At 44.7% G+C, this 22074-nt stretch overlaps 2 protein-coding genes across 3 annotated transcripts; both read right to left on the minus strand.

Annotated features, from left to right (window-relative positions):
• Nucleotides 1-6294: 6294 nt before the first annotated feature.
• On the minus strand, nt 6295-15062 carry LOC134026791 (monocarboxylate transporter 2-like). Of its 2 annotated transcripts, XM_062469766.1 has the most exons (6): nt 14917-15062; nt 13932-14149; nt 12135-12278; nt 9667-10518; nt 7058-7078; nt 6748-6969 (listed from the first exon to the last, which is right to left on the minus strand). In XM_062469766.1, exons 1-6 carry the CDS (start codon nt 14973-14975, stop codon nt 6893-6895), a joined length of 1371 nt encoding a protein of 456 aa, XP_062325750.1. In that variant the 5' UTR covers nt 14976-15062; the 3' UTR covers nt 6748-6892. The 2 variants fall into 2 exon arrangements, with proteins under 2 accessions (XP_062325741.1, XP_062325750.1); XM_062469757.1 differs by having other exon boundaries at nt 6295-7078.
• A 2433-nt stretch (nt 15063-17495) lies between these two features.
• Nucleotides 17496-21865, minus strand: kbtbd8 (kelch repeat and BTB (POZ) domain containing 8). Its single transcript, XM_062469779.1, has 5 exons — nt 21820-21865; nt 20352-20559; nt 19490-19796; nt 18516-19335; nt 17496-18396 (listed from the first exon to the last, which is right to left on the minus strand). The coding sequence occupies exons 1-5, from the start codon at nt 21833-21835 to the stop codon at nt 17933-17935; spliced, it is 1815 nt and encodes a 604-aa protein (XP_062325763.1). The 5' UTR covers nt 21836-21865; the 3' UTR covers nt 17496-17932.
• Nucleotides 21866-22074: the final 209 nt, after the last annotated feature.

Here is a 22074-nt window from a genome sequence, read left to right on the forward strand (position 1 = left end):
AAACAGAGTGACTGCCTGTTGCTCACTCTCCCTCAGTCCTCTATAGCTCCTGGAGCTCTCAGATTGCTTTCTTAAATCATTGACAATATGAGAGGGAACATAGATCAAACCGTAGAGAAATAATAAAAATACAAAAAGCACTGTGCCAATAACTGGCCAACGTTTTACTTCAGATGTATAAAAACCGAATGAATCACCTCCAACAAGCAGTCTGTGGTCCACCCAGGTAGTCAACCAGACTGCTCCATCCACACGAAATCACCAGCCTGTCACGAGGGGACAGTAACCCTCACAAACTCATCTACCACCGACTCCCGCCTAGTGACCTTGGAGAGGTGGGCGTGTTAAACACAGGTCTCCAACATGGTCTGGTGCCCAGCCGCCCTCCTCCCACCACCCAGATCCCATCCACTCTGCTGAAATGCTCCACTTCATGTCTAGACAGGCATTGAGGATGTCATCTCCAGCTGTCAGCACTCAGTGTGTCTGTAGCGACCCAGGGCTCCTCGCAGGCTCAGACAGGCTCACGTATCGTAGTCACTACGTGGGGAACCACCCCACCGGTCACTACGTGGGGAGCCACCGGGAACCAACAAGAAGAGCCAGGGCTGCCAAAAACACACCACCCACACAAATCTGAGGCTCCCATGAACACACAGACACACCATACAGACCACAGGCTACAATACACACTTACAACTGCTGCCCTCTTCTACAAACTTTATTGATCAGTTTGTATACGTAGCAGCACTATCTGAGCAGCCCGACAGTATATTCACAAATGAGCCTCGCATGCAAGCAGCTCGCAAACACGCGCATACAAATACACCATGCATGGACACACACACACACACACACACATACACACACACCATGCATGGACACACACACACACACACATACAAATACACCATGCATGGACACACACACACACATACAAATACACCATGCATGGACACACACACAATTCCTTTGCTTCAGCTAATGATGTTTGGTGTAAATGTCCACTGCTCCATGCTCTAACTGGGTGTCTATCCGCAGGGTTGGCAAGTGATAATAGCACTGGCACAGTGAACCCATGATGAAGTGACACGTCCAACTGGCACTACACACAAGCGGGCAGGATGGAACAGATGCCACTCCTCTCTGCTGGCCAAAGTGGTCCCCAGATCAGCTGGCATTCTAAAAGCACAAGTAAATAATGAGTGAAATAATTACTACTGGTGACCAATAATGCAAGAAGGCACAGAAGGAACCACACCTAAGTCTCTCTCTGTCTCTCTGTCTCTCTGTTTCTCTGTCTCTCTGTTTCTCTGTCTCTCTGTCTCTCTGTCTCTCTGTCTCTCTGTCTCTCTCCCTCTCTTCTGCAGGCATGTTGGTGGTGGCAGGTCGCTAGCTGATGTGCTCCTATGACATATTGAGGTAATAAAAAGCCCCTCCCCAGGGCTACTGGACTAATTAAACACCTCCTCTGCGACCTTATTGCGGGCGGCAGTTTCCATGGAATCATAATACATCTTCTGGGCTCCTGTGTCACACTGGATCTCCCATCTCCAGTTTATACAAGGGAGGAACGCTGCAAGGTCATTTACCTTAGAAGATCCAATTACAACAAGTAATCTCTTCACCCAGCAGCATTGACCACCAGCACACAATAGTGGATGACAATATGATCAAAAATAAGTGGTGTGGTGTCATCGTACAGAAGTTTTGGAAACCATCTGAAAAGATAAATATGGTTGGCTGGCCCTGAAGAATTAGTAATTATAAACCTTGTTCTTCCTGCATAATAGAAAGGTGCATGCATATTAATGACCATGTCATTAAATGGTAGTTTTAGCGGTATAGGTTGTTGCAAAGGTGTAAGAACGCACAGTAGAAGGGAGGGGTGTGAGGGGTGAGTGGATGTTGTAAAGAGGCAGTTGAAGGTTGTGTCACCAAAACAAGATCAATGTTAACATCCACTTACCCCTGGAAAACCCAACCTCCCCCATACCAAGTTTCACTTGTGTAATAACGTGTACATTAGACTGTGATGAAGTGTAACTACATAGCAGTGCCTTTGTAATTACAATGTTGTTACTACAAGTAATGCTAGTTACATGGTAGTCAATGTACCTTCATGTAAATTGTTTCTGAGAAAGGCAGCCCCAGGAAAATATATGAAGAGTTACTTACTCCTGAAGTAATAATCCAAAGTTTGCTTTGCTTTGTTTGTTTACTTGCTTTATCATGTCTGATTCACCAGCGAGAAAACCAAAAGCCTTATGAATGTACCTGTCGTAACCTAGAAAGTGCAATTCCTGTCAATAAAACCAGACTGAGATGATGTTATGCATGTCACTATAATTATGCATGAATGAGTGGGCGTGTACATTATCACTGTTACAAGCTCAGAGAAACATGAGGGAGCCAGTGACAGTCTGTAAAAGTGCATGTCTGTTCACGTGGACAGTGGGGTGAAAGTTAAGGAGGAAGGTGTCCTTTGATTTGGCCTCTTGTGCAGTAAGGGTCAGTGCAACAGACGACTCAGCACCTGTCATGGGATGAGCCACATTCATCAGTCATACGCTCCATATGCTGCCCATTAAAATGTGACGTGTGGCCACCTTCCTGGCAAAGTCCACCCACCTACTGCCCTAGTCCACAGCTGTTTACAAAGCCTTAATCACGTCCAGATATGGAGGGATGGAGGACAAAGAGATTGTATGTGTGTGTGAGGGAGAGAGGATAGAGAGAAAAGGGGAGCAATGATTGAGAGAGAGAGAGAGAGAGAGAGAGAGAGAGAGAGAGAGAGAGAGAAAAAATGTGTGTGTGTGGGGGGGGGGGGTGTGAGTGAGTCATTCTGAAAAAGAGATGCAGAGGACATTCTCTTCAAAAAGCCTGGATTCAAAGAGCAGTGAGTTTCAAAAGGAGACAGCACTGAGGGCAGTGGGGTTTGAACTGTGTTTGTGTGAAGCGCTCTGGGTAAAAAACGGATTCCTGAAGTGCATTAAGTGGGTTTTCTCAAAGATATTGGAGAATATTATGTGAAGAAAAGAAAGAATGAAAAGATACACAGATAAAGAGTGGAAAGAGGGAACGAAGAAGGAAGGGATGGGCGAGAGAGGGGCAGGAGAGTAATGCAGAGGAGATTTATAGAGAGAGAAGAACAGTACGCTCACAAGGAGAGCGAGAAAGGGAGAGGTAGAGAGTGAAGGGAGAGGGAGAAAGAGAGGGGAGGGGGGGCCACATAGTGAGAGAACATTGGCCTGGGGCGGTCCTACGTGCTGTGTGTCTCCAGGAGTCTGCAGCAAAGGAGGAGGGAGAGAGAAGGGGAGGCCAGCTGTGGCCCATATTCCTGCCCCAGCCCAGTGCTGGAGTGATGGCTCCAGAATCACCGTGTCACCGGCCCTCTGCCCCTCCATGCCAGCTCCTTCACACACACATAATAAACACACTCCATCACCCGCTGCAGCCCAGCCACATGGGCCGATCGCCAGTAGACGCCAAAAGAGAGCAAATTAATTATAGATGTACGTTAAATTACTTTCATTACCTACCTCGCTCCAGGGACGGGACAGAAAGAGAGAGCGAGGGATGACTGATGAAAAGGGGTTTCCTCCCCAGCAGTAAGTGCGCTCTTACTTTCTTTTTTTCCTGGGGCTTTCACACTTTTTCCCCCCTCTCCCTTTCGCTACGTTTCTTCTCCTTCCACCTAGCTTTGTAGTTTTCCCTTCGTTTCTCCTTTCCTCTGACACCCCCCTTCCTTCCCTCCTTCCCTCCCTCCCTCCATCTCAATGTGCTTGGTTGCTGAACAGTGTGAAACCAGTGCCTCTTTTCTATTCCTCGGAGAGCTGTGCAGAAAAGGCAATGTCAAATGTTGGTGTGAATAGATAATGCATGAAGAGAGATCTGTGGGAGGGAGATGGGTCGCATGGAGGGAGAGGTGGATTGTACCAAGACCAAAGTGACCCAGGATCTATCACTGCTGGAGGGATGACAAGGCCAGCCATGAAATAGCCGCTGTCCGATGCAGAGAGAGAGCGCAGATGTGGACAGGAGAGTGATAGATTATGGCCGCAGCTTTACTATTGGCGTTTTAAAAAAGAACCCAGTCCACAGAAACACTGAGAAAGGAGGAGTTACAAAAAGATTTCCTATCCAATTCTAAGAGACTTTTTGAGAGAGATAGAAAGAGAGCGAGAGAGAAAACTGTTGGAAGGTTATATCTCTGTCCACCAATGACATTGATTTATTTTCTGTTTCCCGCTGATTTAGCTCATGTGTCTTCTTTCCTAAGCAGCAAATGTACTGTGTTGATTTCTGACACTCAAAATATTTCAAAAAGCTTTCAGAGGACGTGTCTGTGCTGCAGGAGCTCCTGTCTTCATGGTTGGTTCTTCAGTCAGTCTGCTTGACTGACTTTAGCACTGTAATAATGAGTGGCTAATCTAAGAAGAGTCTCAGCCTCAGGTCTCTGACCTTCCTAATGACAGTTGGTGAGAAGTAACCTACACACACAACTCACAACACCATGTATTGTATTTAATTGCTGATTTAAAATGTCAAATATGCAGTTTCTGTCAATTAATCTGTTATTTTCATGTCAAAGTACAGGGAAGGGGTAGAGTTTCTCTAAATGCTTGCAAAATTTATTTCCTTCCCATTTTTTGCATACCCTTTTATGCAAAGTGACATTCAGAGGTTTTCAAACCCACAGCCTTTTGATCTACCACTGTGGCAACCTCACAAAGTTGTTGTGGTGCAATTTAATGTCCTGTACATGTACTGAATGGGTTAGATCATTTAAATGGGGACATATTATGACATATACAATAGTATAGTGTATCACACATTGACTCCTGCATATCACGTCTCTCTCCACAGTCATACAGACCATAGATGACAATGGTTCTGATGTCGAAACAGCATAGGGCTGTCATCATCCCCCAGGCAAGGTCAGAGACACACTGCTGGAACAAATAACAAGGTCTACAGGTTAAACTGAAACCCCCAATGCTGAGAATGTGTGTTGTCATGCATACATACAGCTGTGTTCATTTGTGTTCTGTAGGCTTGCAGGTTTGCTGTGAAGTTAGCAACGTGGCAGGTCCTGATTGAACACATGGATCTAATCTGAAGACATGCCTCCTATTGAGTGTCTGGGGCTGATAGACGGTGCTCTTTGAGCTGTGAGCCTACAGGGACCACTGTGGGCGATCCTAAGATATCAGTAGTGTTGAAGTAAGACAACTCAAAATTCATCCAATTAACCATTGTTTTTAAACCGTTCTGATATACCAGGTTCCAGAGGTCAGAAGGTCCATGTTAAGGATAAAGATCCATTATCTTACATTGTGGCCACTGTTAAGATTATAGATCTGCAGTTTTCCTGGAGAAGAGCAGTACTGGATGTGGCAATACCATTCTTAGCAAAGAGTAAGACTTGATTTCCACATAGCATGTTGGATCTTAAGCAGAACTGACATATCATTCAGAAGTCAGTGTTAATTTGAGTTTTGTGAAGAATAGTAAAATAATGAAATCTAATATCGCGACTGAAGATTACACCAACATATTAAATTAAATACCAGCCTTTGTATAACAGATTCATCCCAACAGTGTAAAGGCGCAAGGTGGATATTGGACCTGACGTGGGGGAGAGAGGGGTCACGCAGTCATCTCAGCGGACCCAAACACTAGAATGTCTCTATGACACCATGAAGGACAATGGCCACTGGGCATTGTGGGAAAACCCAGGGGGCAGGGGACATGAGGTCAGCAAGCTGGAGATATGAAATACATAAGAATGATAAACATATCTGGCGACTCTGCAACCATCCCCTGGTCTCACGAGCTTACCCCACCTTGGCTCGTCCTAAGACCTTACATGGGGTGTTCTGGTTGCGCTGTATGTGTGTGTGTATGTGTGTGCATGTGTGTAATTTATTTCCTGAGACCGTGAGGGGGTGCTGGGCTGGAACATCCGGGTCTTGCTTCATTAGGTAGTCACACCCTAGCTGCTGACATTTTCAAACTTGTTCCACCGTTTTCTAATTGGTGTGAAAAATTGGACACGGCCACAAACAGTGAAAGCTGCATGGTACAGATCTAGACCTGACACCATTTCTCTTGTTGAGTCCTATTTACATACCTGCTCTGTTGGATATGATGCAGACAGGCACTGCTTGGTCTTTGCTGGAGCTAAATTGCACACACACAAATCTGAAAAAGTATTCAAGTTGTCCTAACCTTTCTCATCTACTTTAGACAAAATCATGCATCAAAATATCCAAAGTTAAAAGAGAAAACTGATCTGTTGGGGTAAACTGTATTATTAAAGACTTTACATGTTTTTCAATATAAATCTATTTAGGATGTTCAGTTTGTTCATAAAAAATGCATGCCATGAATTGGCAACAACATCAACAAAAATATTAACACTGCATAAAAATGAAGTGTTTCACTTGAGAGACCCACCACTACAATGCATCTGTGTCCATACGTTCAGTTATGTGCTTTAACTTAACACTTTGAAAAATACTCACTGTTCCTCAGAATGATACCAAATACTGGGAAAAAAACAGTACAATACACAATGTCTGCCAAGACTACAACTGAATGCATGAAAGAAGTTCCCTGAGATTCAATGACATTACAACCACCTAAAAAGGCATATACATAAAAAATATATGCATGTGAGGTAGGTGAGGTGACAGTAGACAGTACCTTACAAAAGCATTAAATAATCTACTTATTAACTGGAAAATAATGTGCTACTTAGACTCGTCTGCTTTTTGTTTTATTTTGATTTCCTCCTCTTGGGCAGTGGTCTCCTCCAAGGCCTGAGCCTGAGTCTGTTCCACTACTGCCTGTCCTGATTCAGATGCTAAGGGCTGACCTCTCTCCTTCACCCCCAGCATGAGGCCCTTCTCCTGGGACTGTTCATCTCGGACCTGCCCCTGGCCCTGCTCCCTCTCCAGGACCCTGTAGTAGTAGATGTTCAAGATGAAGTACAAGACACCTGCAGTCAGATTGATGGACCCACAGGTCAGGTACAGGTACTGGTAGTCACCTGTGATGTCCACTAGGGCTCCTGAGCAGAGAGAAGATGGAGACAAACAGAGAGTCATGCTACAGGGAACACTGGACAACCAGCACACTGATTAAGGGACGGTGACATTTTCTGGAAGGGTATCTGTTGACATTTCCACAAGGTTTAACAAATCGTATCTGTGTAGAAGAAAAATGTCTCCCAGCAATGGAGATGAAAGAACAACAAGAAGTAGAAAATATACTATAGATGCAAATGGCTGCTATACAACAAACAGTCCACCAATGCTGCAGTGGCGACACCATTTAACAAACATACTGTCAAAAGTAATGGTGCTGCATGTACGCATTTTCACTGCCGAGGTGTGTGAGATGTATGATGGCTGATGCTCTGGTGCCCCTCTCAAACTGCGGCCCAGCCAGAAAGGCCAATCCTGTAGGAGTTGTGTAGGAAATGACTGGGAGCCATTATGCCCTGCCTCGCTCGCCAGGGAACCCTGGGAAGGCAATTTGGCCTGCTGCAACTAGAACGAATCAGGAGAGTGGCCTATTCTCAGAGCGATATATATCTAGCTCGCTTCTGAAGAAAAGTGACAAATACAGTTTATATCAGATTTGAGAATTTCAAGCCTTCCCACCCACCCATGACTGCCCCCCCCCCCCCCCCCCCCCGCCCCCCACCCACAGACAGGGATTGATCTATGGTCCCTACCAGCTCCTCTACACAGTCTTTCTGCCTACATGTTTTGGGGGTTCATGCAATTTGTTTGCGTGTGTATCATTAATTCGATGCCGTTTCAAATGAATGAGAAACAGAACTCAATTTGGAGTGTTTTGTCTTTTCTATAAATTTACTTTCACAACAGAACATGAAGGGATTTGTATACTAAATTATATCAAACACCTTTGTGTGGATTATTGTCTGTGATTTAAGTCACACTGTTGTTGATTGCAAACTTTCCTTTAACAACTTATGGACTTTTTTTCCCAATTGCTCTGAACACAAGGTCATCATGAGCCAAGGTTCAGTTATATAGGGGGATTGTTTTCAGGTTAAGAAAGACAATTAAAATCTTAAATCTCAATTAACATTTTTTGGGGGGGTCCAATATAATTATAAGGGCATGTGTTATCCTTTGTGTGTGTGTGGGCCTGTGTGCTGGGAGGGGTCACTTTGCCCCTGGGTCATAAGACAGCACCATGCGGGCACCATCTGATTGATGGTGCTTTGTCCTGTGGGCGTGTGCAAATGACCATCACCCTCATTAAGACAGCCCTTGATTGGCTGAACGATAATGAAGTCCATCTGTTCGAGTCACCTCCTTTTTTTAGCATATTCATGGTTTAATTATGGCCCAGGTACAAGCCTATAATGAGCGAAGTCTGAACTGAGATTCATTAAACACAGAAAGCAAAAGGCTAATTATGGCAATTAACTCACTTCCTCCTAATTGGGCTGACCTGGAGGTTTGGGGCAGTGGCGCAGAGTGCTGTGCAGTAACGAGGAGACTTGTAAGGGGAAATGTAGAGATTCTACCCCCTCCAGAAGTACGCTCAACGTGTGGGGAGGTACTTATTTACCCCCATTAAAACGAATGCCTCAGAACAGGGTCACACGAAAAACAACCAGCGGGCCACCTCATTAAAAGTCAGGCGGGAGAAAGAGGAATATTTCGACCTGCCAATTGATTCCCATACAGGGGAGCCCCTCCTGCTGTCTCCAGTGGTGTCTGCCATTGTACTTACACTTTGGGGTGATAATTGAGCCCGAATGAAAGGAGATAGTGTTCGGTGTTCTCTTGATTATAACAAGACACTCTAGCAGAACGATTAGGTGCTGTGAGAGACAGATGCTGGCTACAGTCAATTAAGAGCAATATGGAAAAGGAAAATTGCTGCAAGGACAGTGAAGAAGTTGTGTGACGGTAACAATCTTTCCATGAAAATAAGAAACAAATAGTTCAGTCTTCAAGCGTTGAAGTAACCAAAGGGCATATAACAGCTGTGTAGAGAAAGGAACTTTGCTCATGTTGGGGACTGCAGTGCTCAGGAAGCTGCCGTGTTGTACACGGCGCCTGTGCTGCAGTCAGCAGCAGTAGGCCGAGGGGAAATAGATAAAGAGAACGAGAGGCGCGTAGAGACCTTCATTACCCTTACGGCTTCTTAGCTCCAAAAAACGTTCCATAATTTGTGTGGAGGATGAATCCTCTAGCGGGCGTGCCCTGAAAACCCAAGCGCGCCCGGCTTATTTACACCAGTAAATAACCGTGACCAATTACTGCCTTTCTGTGGGCTGGCCATGCGCTCCAGGCTGCCCTGCTCACCGATGATAATCCAATTCTACTGGAATGTCTTACAATAATGACACCCTGGGAAGCTGTTCCAGCTCCACAGTGCGGGACCCGTGACCAAGAACCTGAGAGGGGAGGGGGACACTGCCCACACTACCTCAGCCTGCACTAATTCCATTTACAGTGTCATTTAGGAAGTCTTAGTCCTCCAAAGTCGAACTTTTCCTCTACTTTTTGAAACCCAAGATTGGCATTGTGGTTTGATCAGCACCCTGAGTAGGGACGGAAGTGGAGGGGAGTTATTTGTGTGTGTGTGTGTGTGTGTGTGTGTAGGTCTTACCTCCTAAAGGTGGCCCCAGCAGCATTGGGCAGCTCTCTATGATGGTAGCCAGTCCCACAGCACTGGAGAAGCGCCGGGGTCCTACCATCTCCATCAGGCACTCAAAAACAAGAGCAAACAGCATGCCAAATGCGACGGCAAAGAACACAGTGTACACCACCAGGCCCCAGTACCCACGAGCCAGGGGGTAGAGCAGGTGGCACACACCATTCAAGACGATAGCAAAGCTGAAGAAATAGTGGATCCTTGGCCTGACAAACTTGGTGTTGGCTATGAACCCGGTCCCTGGGCGAACAAACATGTCCACGAATCCCATGATGGTGAGGAGGAGGGCGGAGGAGTATTCATCTGCATACTTGCTCCTTGCAGCCTGCGCCAGGAACACCACAGGGGCGTACAGCCCCAGGAACAAAAGCACATTGGGCACAATGTAGATGAGGAAGCCCTTGTGTTTGAAGAGGGAGAGGTCCAGGGCTTTGTTAACACTCCTCATGAAGCCTCCCTTCAGCTGTGTGGTGCTCTGTCCCATCACAACAGCCCCTGTCTGCTTCTGGTACTGGGCTGCTCCGGCTGGGATGCCATTGGGCTGTGTGGTAAGGCACCTTGGTTGCGGGTCACCCAAGGGCCTCATGAGGGCCCCAGCTACACAGCAGTTCAACATCAGAGCCCCAAGAATGAGGAAACTCCCCCTCCAACCAAAGTGGTCAAACAGGAACCGATTGAAGGGTGCCAGGATGCTAAGGAATACTGGACTTCCGGTCATGGCCACCCCATTGGCTATAGGTCTTTTGACCACAAAGTACTTCCCAATGATGGTCAGTGAGGGTTGGAGGTTAAAAGACAGTCCAAAACCTGTGGGTAATGGAATAGAGGAGAGAAGTCACGTTTCACACTCTCCATTCTCTGAGGCAGCATTCTGAGCTTAAACGTCTGGAGGTGCTAGCAGGATTAAATTAAGACCAATTCTACTTTGTGCACATTAACGCTCCATCTCATTTCACATTGCCAACTAAAATCTCATTACTGGAAGCTGGAATAATTTCAGAAATGATTCCTCCATTTAAGTGGAAATAAATTAGAGACTCAGGGTAATTCATTCACTACAACCTCCATTCTCCAAAAAATCCAATTTAATAGCATTTCACCCTGTAAATGAGCATCTTATTCTTTAAATTAGTCTACATTTGAAGATGAAGAGCTACTGGAAGCTAGATTGACTGCTATATTTGATCATTCACGTCTGTTAAATGTCTCCAGATCACAATCCCCTACTGAACAAGGCCAACTGAGATACTTTTATAAGTTGTATTCACTTTATTTCAAGAGGGCCTGTATGTAAACATTGGACCTTTGCAAAGTAAACCTATCTGCTGCATAGGAGAAAAGGTTTGTTTTTAATTTGAATTTAACTGAGAAAAGGTCTGGTAATTTAGGTGGTTAGGTAGGTAGGTACAGTTCTCAAACACTGTATATGTCTGAACAGAGGGAATAGCTGATGGTCTTCAGAACACTGATTTAAGAATTGCAGTTCTTGTTATAAGTCAAACACATTGTGGCAAGATGCTACACAAGTCCTGTTGCATCTGAACTCAACACTGAAAAAGTGTTCCACATAAGTGGTCAGTTCAGTGAGTGTGAGGGGAAGGGCATGTCCCAGCATGTTATAGAGAGAGGACACTGGGGGATGATGACAGAGATAACTTCATGGCCCCACACTTGGCCTAACAGTCCTCTCCTGTCCATATTAATTCTCCCCACTAGTCCAAGGCTGGGTAATGAGCATCGTAGGGTGGAGGGCACTCGAGGGAGGGGACCAGGGTGGTAGCCGAGGGGACAGGACCGGAGGCCACAGAAGGCCACCCTCACTGGGACAGACTACCCTGTCTTAATTACAGTCCTCCTTTCATCCCCCCAGAGCCCAGTGGCACGGATAGACGTATTGTCCCAGCCAGATAGCATGCTAGGTGAGCCAGGGGAACCAGAGCTGGCAGCTAGAGACCAGGAGAGGATGTGGATATCTACCCCAGAGAAGCATCTCCAGGGCTGGGAAAGGAAGGGCCAGTGGTGGGGTAAACAAGTCTAAGGTCTGAGAGGATGTGGATATCTACCCCAGAGAAGCATCTCCAGGGCTGGGAAAGGAAGGGCCAGTGGTGGGGTAAACAAGTCTAAGGTCTGAGTGAGACTCGGGAGACTGGTTAATTCACATTTTACAAAATTGGTATGTAGGTACCTGAATCTGATCCTATATGACTTTAGGTTTTGTGAGCGTTTGTCTTGTTCCTATACAAATAATATGCTGTTTACTGGTCTTAGTCACACTATATTTCCATGTGCCTTTATCTGAACTAACTAGTGTGGTGTCCTAATCAACCAACAATTGTATTGTAGGTTCTTACTAACAGTTAAATTGCATGTAGTACATATAAAACACAGGAAATCAAAAGAATGGATAAGAAATGGATGGGTACCTCCGATCACTCCTATGCATATGTACAAATGTGTAATGGAGTTGGCAAAAGAAGCAGTTATCATGGCAACACTACACATCAAGCCGCCGACCATAACCACTGGGCGGCTTCCAAAACGGTTGACCAGCATGCTGCTAATAGGTCCTGTGAAAGAAAAAATGCGTAAGAGAGAGAAAGAGAGGGGGGGGGGGAGAGAAAGGGTCATTGTGAGTGTGGCTGATTAGAATGGCTCCATTGCACTGTTACACACAAGCCACACCTGCTACAGCTCGAACATTAGAATAGCACATCACTCTGTCTCAATTTATATGAGAACATTGGGAAACATCCATCACACAAACAGTCATGCCATGGTTATTGAAATGGTAAGATGTTGCCTTTCAAAGCTGTGCTGAAATGGAATTCTGCGAGGCTAGTGATAATTGAAAATTCTTTGTAAACAATAAAAGGATTACAAATGTTGGCGGACAGTTTTTTCTCTTTTTTTTCTCCAAAAGCATCTTTACAAAAGATGATTAATTTATGAGTACACATGAAGGGAAAAAAGGATAACATGTGGATTTGTTTGCCTAAAATCCATTCTTCAAAATTGATTACATGTCTTGCGCAAACCCTATGAATCCTTCTTGGTGATTTACAAAGATATGGAATTATGCATTTTATAAAGACAGGACAGTTAAACAGAATATGTAGCTAAGTGGGAAGCTTTTCACATTTACAGTGGAAAAACAAATCATTTCACTAGTCTAGTGGATAGCATGACAATGACCTTGATGCATAATGCATGCTGTTTCCTTAATCATCTGAATGCAGATGTGCACCGCACCGTTCCACAGCGGAAAGTCCCAGTTTTCTAAAGCAAACATTCCTGACTACCACTCAAAGGGCCTTTGTAATAAACGGTATTCTCTGACATAACCTGAACACAGTAGAAGGCCATCTCCCCTAGCGAGGAGGCTGTACTTGCAGGGTCACATATACATCACATCCTCCCTGTGACACTGGCATGGGGAGGCATCCAAGACCCCATCCCAATTTCCTCTCCCATTATAGCCATCACAGTGAATCCTTAAGTCATAGGTCTTCTGAAGTGGCTGTCACATGTCGTCCATGGGGACCTGGTGTGTGGTCCAAATGTGGTGAACCCACCCCCTGATATATTCTCTCTGTCTCTCCCTCCACTGGGTGACATTGCAAAAGCCAAGCCAAGGACAACATGATGAAGCCGCTTGCCTCTGAGTCTGTGTAGGGGGATATTTCACGGGCTGGGCTCTTTGTGTTAGGGACTGCAGGTGAGTCAGGAAGCTATGTCCTGTAACCTTGCACCCACTGATTGATTTCCATAAATCTTATATTATGAATGTTCTTAATGTAATGACTCTATATCATTTTGTAATTCATACGAGGTATCTGAGAACTATAATTTCTTGAATCAGACTAATGTACTCCTGACATAAAACACCACTTTTGGCATTTCAGACCACTGTTTGAGCCTGTGACGACACAGTATGCTTGATCTGGCTACGCTTTTTAGCCTTGCAGGTCATATGAAAGCATGGAGAGGGCGTGAAACCAGTCAGACTAGTGCCTATGAGTGCTTCTACGTTAAGCTGCCACACCCATGTTCATGTTTGGTGTAAAAGGCATGCCAGTCCACCACTTCGGCAAGAGACTCAATGAGACATGAGGTAGTGTCTTCTTCACACCCTAATAAAGAAACTAAACTGCTGTCGCACATTATCAACAAACAAACTTTGGGAAATAATTGATCGGCTTTAGTGTGATTTGTCTACTCACCACCAGCATACATAGACGACAGCATGATGGAGGATATCCAGGCTATCTCACTGGAGGAGACTGAGTAGTAGTCCTGAATGTCCTTGAAGAACACTGTGATGGCTTTGGGCATAGCAAAGGAGAAGCCAATGGTGATGAAGGAGCTAAAGACCACAACCCAGCCCCAGCCTCCATCTGGACAAGCCCCCTGGGTAGATGGTGGTCGAGCGGACATGGTTCTGCAACATAGAAGACACAGCCATGTCACAATCTGCCAGATCTGTAAACTGTCTTGTAACACTTTAAATCATACCAAGCTGAATGCTTTACTCCTGTTGCACTGCAGGCTTTCTTAACAGTGTGGAGTGATACTGCTCCCTATTTAGAGCCTTGTTGTGATGTCGAGAACTACTGGATGTGACTCCGCAACTTCAGTGATTGGATTACCTAGCCTCAAAGTTCAAACAGCATGTGACCATCATCTTGGAACTAATTTAGCCCTTAAAGTTGTTGTTTAAGTAGTTTACGTAGAGTAGTTTGCAAACTTAAATAATTGATCTAAATGACTCCTGCATCATGAGAATGTATATAGTTTTATAGCCTTACTATACTGCAATTTTAACTTTAAATTATTAAGGTATTTAATGTTGAAAAGTTTTGTCTTAATGATAGAACAGGGTTGCTGACTGGCTCTTCAAGGATGCAGCTAACAGTATTTTGCTCATGTTACCCTTACTGTATGTATGACTTGAGAAATACAAACATTTAACAAAAATGACAAAAAGGTGAGCTGTACGTTACGTTTAAGTCACATACCATACAAAACCATCCGAGCCTCTGTGAGGTCAATCAAATAGTAGCACGTAACTTCCAACAGTTAAACATATGACCTGATTTAGTGCAAAATTCTTTCTAACAGCATTTTACACGTGGACAGTCGCAGAGTAGTGTTGCACGTGAATTCCTATGCATATTTCTAAGGAACGCCATTTTATTAGTGACTTACCTTAAGCAGTTCCTCTGTACCCAGTTGCCCTGCAAGTTTTTTTTCGATTTTGTTAACATAGTAGTGTTTTAGCCTTTTCTATTGACTTTTATACGTCACGTGTTGCCTCGTTTGCCCCCTGTGTTACGTTACTCAGCGCTCGTGCTTCTTGTTTGCATAACCACAATTATCACATCTTAAACGTATTAGGTTGTAAGTAGCATTGTTTACAATAATTGTCCCCAAAAATACATGTTTTCAGGTTAGCTAAATATTCTTAAAAAGATATACGGTCAATCCTCAATAAATATGGCCAAGTAGGCTACCATTCCCATTGTCTTTATACATGCCTGTCCGGGTATATAACATCTGTACTTATTCTATAGCCTTTGTGTATGGAATACAACAGTTTAATAAATAATGGTCACAACTTTAAGTTTAAGTTTTATTCTCAAATTATGTGCAATGTGAATTTCACAGTTGAGCTCAACCACCACCCAAACCCTATTACAGGCAAACCAGCAACAACAAAAAAATAAAAGGAAGAACTGCCTGATGCCCATTCAAACGAATCTATTACCCAAGGCCATTAGCTCTTGCACATAGACTGACTTATTCTCTGTAAGCTTTGTGTATTTCACATGACTGGTATGTGACATAATATAACATTGTATGTAGTTATCTGTAATGCTTGACTTCAATTTGAATGAGAGGTAATTGCTAAATTAAAACTACAGAGAAACCAAGTATTAAAATAAATTGCTCATGTGCAGATAATCACTTGTCCATGACAGGGCAGAATAACACTACCATAACAAAATCAGTAAATAGAAATAGAAAAACAGTAATTGAAAACAAAACAAAAAATCACATCTATTTTTCAAGTTATAAAACAAAAATAAGTTTAAAAAACTGTGCAAGTACAGCAAACTTATAGTACAGTATATTACACATACAACATTTAAATACAGTACTGTGTATCAATAGAAATCCTGAGAGTTGTCTATTCTTGGTTCCCAAGTGGCATTTGGGCAAAGCCCCTTTCTCCATCCCCCTGACAGGGGATCTGGAGGGCACTGTTCTGACCAGGTCAAATGAGAGCCAAATGATCTTCTCAGCAGAAGTGTATCATGTCCACAAAAAAGAGTTCACATTTTACTCTCCAAGTCAAAGTCTGATGACATGATTGCTTTATGGTTCATGACGGATTCATTTTAGGGAACGCCCTTCTTCAAATATGAAATAAAAGAGGGCAATATGTAGTGCAAAGATGACACAGGAAACTGCTTTTGAGAAACTTATTGACGACATTGAATGTTGCAGTTTAAAAGGGAACTTCACTCAATGGCTATTATTAATTCTATACAAGATTGTCCAAAAAAAACAGCACCAATAGTCATCGTGTCCTCCAGGTGTGAAGATGGATTCATGCGATTCATGAGTGAACACAAACACACACAGGGTCACATGCACCTCATTAGCTGCATTTCCAGGAGGGTGCTCTGTAAGATTTGCAGGTAGAGACCATTGAAGTGGAGAGTGATTCAGTGCAATGATGAGTAAGACTTCAAGGACACTGTATTACCTTTCACTGGTACAAACAATTGTTTCAGATGACCCTTTTCCACCCATAGGCACAACGCCATCCCAGGGGATCTCTGCACAACGTACATCAGATTCCCACTACAGAATTCCTTGAACTACATAAACTAGACTGTCACAACCAAAAAATAGCCATTTAAACTAAGCAAAGAATGCATACTAAGTGAGCTTAAAAAAATAAAATAAAAAGTTAATGCTTGTCTTAGTTTATCCAAATTAGAAGTATCACAGTTTCATGAGTTATTGCTGTCAGAATTTAAGTAACTTTCCAGATTGACCAAAATGTGTTTACCAGAGATTTAGGAGGAACGCCGTTTTAGATTATTTTCTCAGGCAGATTGTAATAGAAGGCCAAACAAGATCCTTAATAAGGAAATGTCAGTGCTTGACAATGCAGTAAGACTCTCACTGTGGCCACATCAATGCATTGGTCTGCTGAAGAAAAGAAAAAAAAGAGAACTAAAAACCTTCACTCCTTTTCCAATGTCTCTTAAGATGTCACTGTGGCAAAACGTACAGGACATATAATTGACTTGGCCACACACACACACACACACACACAAACACCATCCTTATTTCTCCAATGTGGAGAGTGAATAATGAACCCGTTGTTGAAGTTGTCATGGCATATGACACCTGTAACCATAAAATGGATGCAAAATCTTGATTGGTAAACAGAGCCAACAGCAAACGGCATCTACATAAATAACTGCAAAGTCCAAATTTAAACTTAAAACTGCCCTGAGGCAAACCAGCACAGCATATACTTTAAACCTTTAGCGAAGTGTAGTTTTTATAAAATAGCATCATCCAAGCTTCTAGCTTAACAGTGATACTGAATACATGTGGATCACTAACACACTTCACACAAACTAATAAACACTTCCACAAACTAAGCTGTGAGGAGCACTGAGCATAGAAAATGAAGGAAGTCGACCCCCCCCCCCAAAAAAAAGAAACTACAAAAAGGACAGAAGACCGCCCCCCCTCCCCACCCACTTAATCTGAGCCACCCACCAATGAGCACCTGAGCTCATACCCGTATGGATGTATAGTATATATAGTTATATATATAAAATGTTCACTTTATGCTGAAATGTGGCTGTCCATTTCCAGAGGGCACTATGTTGCATGCTAATCACTTAAAAATAAATCCATAGCTATGTATGCCTTTCAAAGAAAATGGAACATGGCTCAACAACAAGCAAATAAGATGATAATTGCACTTATGATTCATTGTAGGGTACGGTAAATAAGCATCAGTGTATTTGGTACTGACTGAAAAAAGAATACTGCAATCTTTAAAAGCACCCCAATTTGATCATATTTTAAAGTTAACGCTTTAAGACTAAACCAAAGATGGTCCTTGTGGCGCAAACCCAGAGCTGCACCAGGCACAAGGAAGGATTGGGTTCACAAAACAGCACCAGCTCCCTCAGAGGACTTTCTGTAGACATTGAGGGTACAGTTTGGCCACCGCACACTCAAAATGGCGGCCTAGATCCCAGAGCCGGTCGGGCGTCTCATAGACCTTCGTCCAGCTGTCTGCCTCGTCGTCATACTGGAAAAGGCAGTTCTTGCGACTGGTGCGAAACACATGCTCTTCAACCATGACCTGTGTGGCTCGGACAAACAGGTGCAGCCGGCCCTGCAGCAGCATGGCCTTGATGTAGGGGCTGGTAGCCTGCTCAAAGGGCAGGTCTTTCTTACGGCTCCAGGTGTTCTGCTCAATGTCGTAGACCTCGACAGTGAAGGTGCGCTGGTGGTTCCTGCAGATCCCCGCAATGTAGTAGAGGCAGCTCTTGTGCAAGGCTGCCAGGCCCTGGCTCCTAGGGACACCCATAGGAGCCAGGTGGCCCCAGTAGTCCTTGCGAGGATCGAAACAGAAAAAGAATTCCCCTGAGAATAGAAAGAACAAAACATGGTGTTAAAGGTATAGAAGTCTCCCATGTGTGTCACTCAACACACCCAACACAAGCCACGTGGCTCCCACGCTCTCCCATCACACGCCAACCCACCCTGGAGAACGTAGATGCGGTCTCGGTACTCCACTGCACTGTGGAACTCCATGGCCACGGGCATGGGGCTGACAGCCGTCCAGCAGTTGTCCCTGGCGTCATAGCACTCGACCGACTTGAGCGCATTGCGCCCGTCGCCCTCGTACACACGGCCACCCAGAGCGTAGAGCTTCCCACAGCAGTGCACCAGCCTGCAGCCGATCCTGGCCCTCAGCAGGGGGGAGAGGGGCAGCCACCGGTTCCCTGCGTGCTCATACTGCCAGAAGTCGCTCTCTGCCCTGTGGTCGATGGACACCTCGCTGTTGCTCGGGCGGTAGCCTCCTGCGATGTAGATGTCGTTTTCCGAGGACACCAGGATACCCACCTCCCGAAGGTCATTAGGGGGTTTGCAGAGCTTAAACACCTTCCCGGTAGCGGTGTCCAGACAAGGCACTGTCTGCTTCTTCCCTGAGTGTTTGGGCGCAGCGTCGAAGCAGAGGACCATCTCGGAGGCCGTCATGCCCAGGCGCTGCGGGCAGCCATTGGTGCCGTTGACGTGGGCCTTGGCCTCGGAGGGGTCCCTAGATAGGGTGAGCGCGTAGACGAAGGAGGGGGGGATCTCGCTGAGGAAGGTCTCGTCGAGGAGCGGCAGGCGGATACACTGGCCGAACACCTCGGTCAGGTCCGCCTCCCGGCAAGGCTGATCATGTTCCAGCCAACGGATGATGCTCTGGAACACATGTTCCTCCTTCTCCACGTTCAGGTCGTCGCTGTCCAAGATGCTGACCAGCTGATCCTTGTTGAGCTGGAGGAACTCCTGTTCACTTGACACACACAGGAACTGCAACAGCAATACAAAGACGGGGCTGGTTTCATTTACGTGTAACATACAGGTCTGAAGAGAACTCATTAAACAGGTCTGATGTTCTAGAAATAAGTTGTCTCTAATGAGTCATCTGCTGATGGCATGCCCCCATAGGCCAATGAAAACCCACCTTCTTGCGGATGTAATCCTGGGAGCGTTCCCTCAGTTCCTGGTGGCCGTAGGCATCCGCAAACATATACACGCCGATGCAGTTCTGAGGGTCCAGCCGGCTGATCATGAACTGGGCACACTGATCCTGCAGGGCTGGGATCTGGAAGATGCTGGCTGCCGTGAACAAGGCCTGGACATTAGACTCAGACAGCGTGACCCTGGATGTGTAGGCATAGTCCAGGACCAGCTGCATGGACTCCGACTCCACCCCGACGATCCGAACCTCGCGCTGGCTGCTCTCTGTAAGGCCACTGGTGAACATGGACCTGGAGCAGATGTGAAACATTTACATTTAGTCATCAAGCAGACGCTCTTAACCAGAGCGACTTACAGTAAGTACAGGGACAATTCCTCCCGAGGCAAGTAGGGTGAAGTGCCTTGCCCAAGGACACATCATTTTTGCACGGCCGGGAATCGAACAGGCAACCTTCTGATTAATAGCCCAATTCCCTAACCGCTCAGCCATCTGACCCCCCCCACCCAGCACAATAATAAATCTATGGTTGATGCAGTTGATTAAATTCCAGAAATGTTCCTGCACAATAGTTTCCATTTAGTCATTTAGCAGACGCTCTTATCCAGAGCGACTCACAGTAAGTACAGGGACATTCCCCCCGAGGCAAGTAGGGTGAAGTGTCTTGCCCAAGGACACAACATAATTTTCTTGCACGCCATTTGTTCATTTGAAGCAGCAGTGGTTGCAATTAAAACACACATTAGGAAATAAAAGGATCACATAGAAAAAAGAACAAACGTGAAGCACTATCATTAGGTAATATTTCAAAACAACCTGTACACCCCCATCAGGCTTCCCTTCCTACCTAAAGTAAGGGCTGATTGCGGCAAGGACATTCCGGTGACAGGAGAAGGTCTGGCCATGGTCCACTTCTACGACAATGTCTGTGAGCTGTGCTTCATCGTACAAGGCTTTGAGTTGCTGAAGCACTGTACATGCATGGACAGCATCAACACCATTGTAGTTTGAGTTTACAGGAGTCCCATTCTGTACTTGTAACAGCTTGCCTATTTCTGTAAAACAGAAACAAGAGAAATGTGTCAGCATAAGAATCTATAGCAAGAGACATTAAATAAAATCGACCTTAGTGTCTGCAATGTTTATGATAATTGATGTGCGCTGGCGACCATGCGTCTTGTTGTTGTTGTACACTAAAACACATGTTGACGCTTGTGATCTCATGAACAGATAGAAATAGAATGTGACCAACATACTTGACACATTACTTTGAATATTTATTTATTTTACTTGTGGTGTAAGTGGTTTGATTTTAGGCAGCTAGATACAGCTACCAACTTGTCACGGAATACACCTATTCATCAAGACTTGCTCGACCAGATTTAGACAGAACAAAGGCGCATGGAACGAGCTTACCGAGTTGGCTGGCTACTCAGCTGGATACCCCTCCGTAAGCTCACTAGTTGGGGTTCGACAACAATGACCCGAGTTGACTAGCCTAGCAAGCTATAAGTGAGCTAGTAGTTAGCTAGGTAATGTTGCCCACTTTGTGGCACACATGTTGCTCGTGCAAGATACTGCTGGTCTCCACCTGCCTAGCTAATGACGTTACACACTACTAGTGTTTCAATAAGTTGACTAGTGTCACTAGTCAACTTATTAGTCAACTTATTGAAAGGCCAGTAACGTTAGCCAAGTTCGCTGTAAATCGTTTATGCTATGGTAGCCAATTCCCGGTAGCCAGCTATGCCTGAGCTATAATCACCCGAGTACAGGCCAGCCAGTTTTCCTAGTAAAACAGTAATCTAACGTTAGCTAGCTACATCCAGACTCAGAGCGGTCTACAGTATCCAGCAACCAGCTAACAAATGTAGCTCTAGCACTAAGCCGTCTACAAGTTGGCTTATACGATAGCTAACTACTAAGCCTCATATGACTCCAAAAAAAAAACGTACAGTTGGTCAGTTAGCTACTGGGTCAATCAAATATCTTGATACGAACTCAAAAAAGGCATACTGTAGCTAGCTAGACACACTCGAGTACCCGGCTAGATGAAACATTTTCAACAATACTGCTGGCTAGCTAGCTAACTTGCTTAATCAATTGTTAGCTAGTCTGGCTGCCTACACCACACTTTAGAGGCTTTCGCTAGTTTGAGCTAAACGTTTTTTATCGAGAAAAAACAACCTACAAATTGTCGCTTTTGTAATCAGGTAACCGAGGAAATCATTATTACTAGACACATTCATTAAACAACTTCAAACGTACATCTTTTAAGTTATAAACATTGAGACAAACAATCATGAGTTGCTAACCTCCACAGGCAGCCATTCTCCCCAGTCTGAATCAGACTAGACCAAGAAACGTCATCAATAGTCAGAGCCCCGGAAACAAGCGACGTCCAATCTTCGGCACAGGGAAACAGACATCCGGACCAATAAGATTCTCAGTCTTCTTGAGATTTTGCAACCAAATGAATTTGATGATAAACTAGGGACAGCTATCGATAGCTATTTGTTTTCTCAAATCAACCTACTCAGCACAATATACTACCTGCCTAATGACTATTG

The sequence above is a fragment of the Osmerus eperlanus genome, chromosome 1 (assembly GCF_963692335.1).
Source record: "Osmerus eperlanus chromosome 1, fOsmEpe2.1, whole genome shotgun sequence".
NCBI classification, from domain to species: Eukaryota; Metazoa; Chordata; class Actinopteri; order Osmeriformes; family Osmeridae; genus Osmerus; species Osmerus eperlanus.

Bases quoted from the DNA above. Each gene is read 5' to 3' on its own strand.
- LOC134026791 (XM_062469757.1), bottom strand. From the start codon at position 14,975: ATGTTAACAAAATCGAAAAAAAACTTGCAGGGCAACTGGGTACAGAGG. The intron at 12,279-13,931 runs GTGAGTAGACAA...TTTCTTTCACAG, and splicing joins GTCGTCTATGTATGCTGGTG to GACCTATTAGCAGCATGCTG. The intron at 7,079-9,666 runs GTAAGACCTACA...CTCTCTGCTCAG, and splicing joins GCTGGGGCCACCTTTAGGAG to GAGCCCTAGTGGACATCACA.
- kbtbd8 (XM_062469779.1), bottom strand. The intron at 19,336-19,489 runs GTGGGTTTTCAT...TTGCTGTTGCAG, and splicing joins AGGATTACATCCGCAAGAAG to TTCCTGTGTGTGTCAAGTGA. The intron at 18,397-18,515 runs GTGGGTTGGCGT...TTCTATTCTCAG, and splicing joins CCGCATCTACGTTCTCCAGG to GGGAATTCTTTTTCTGTTTC.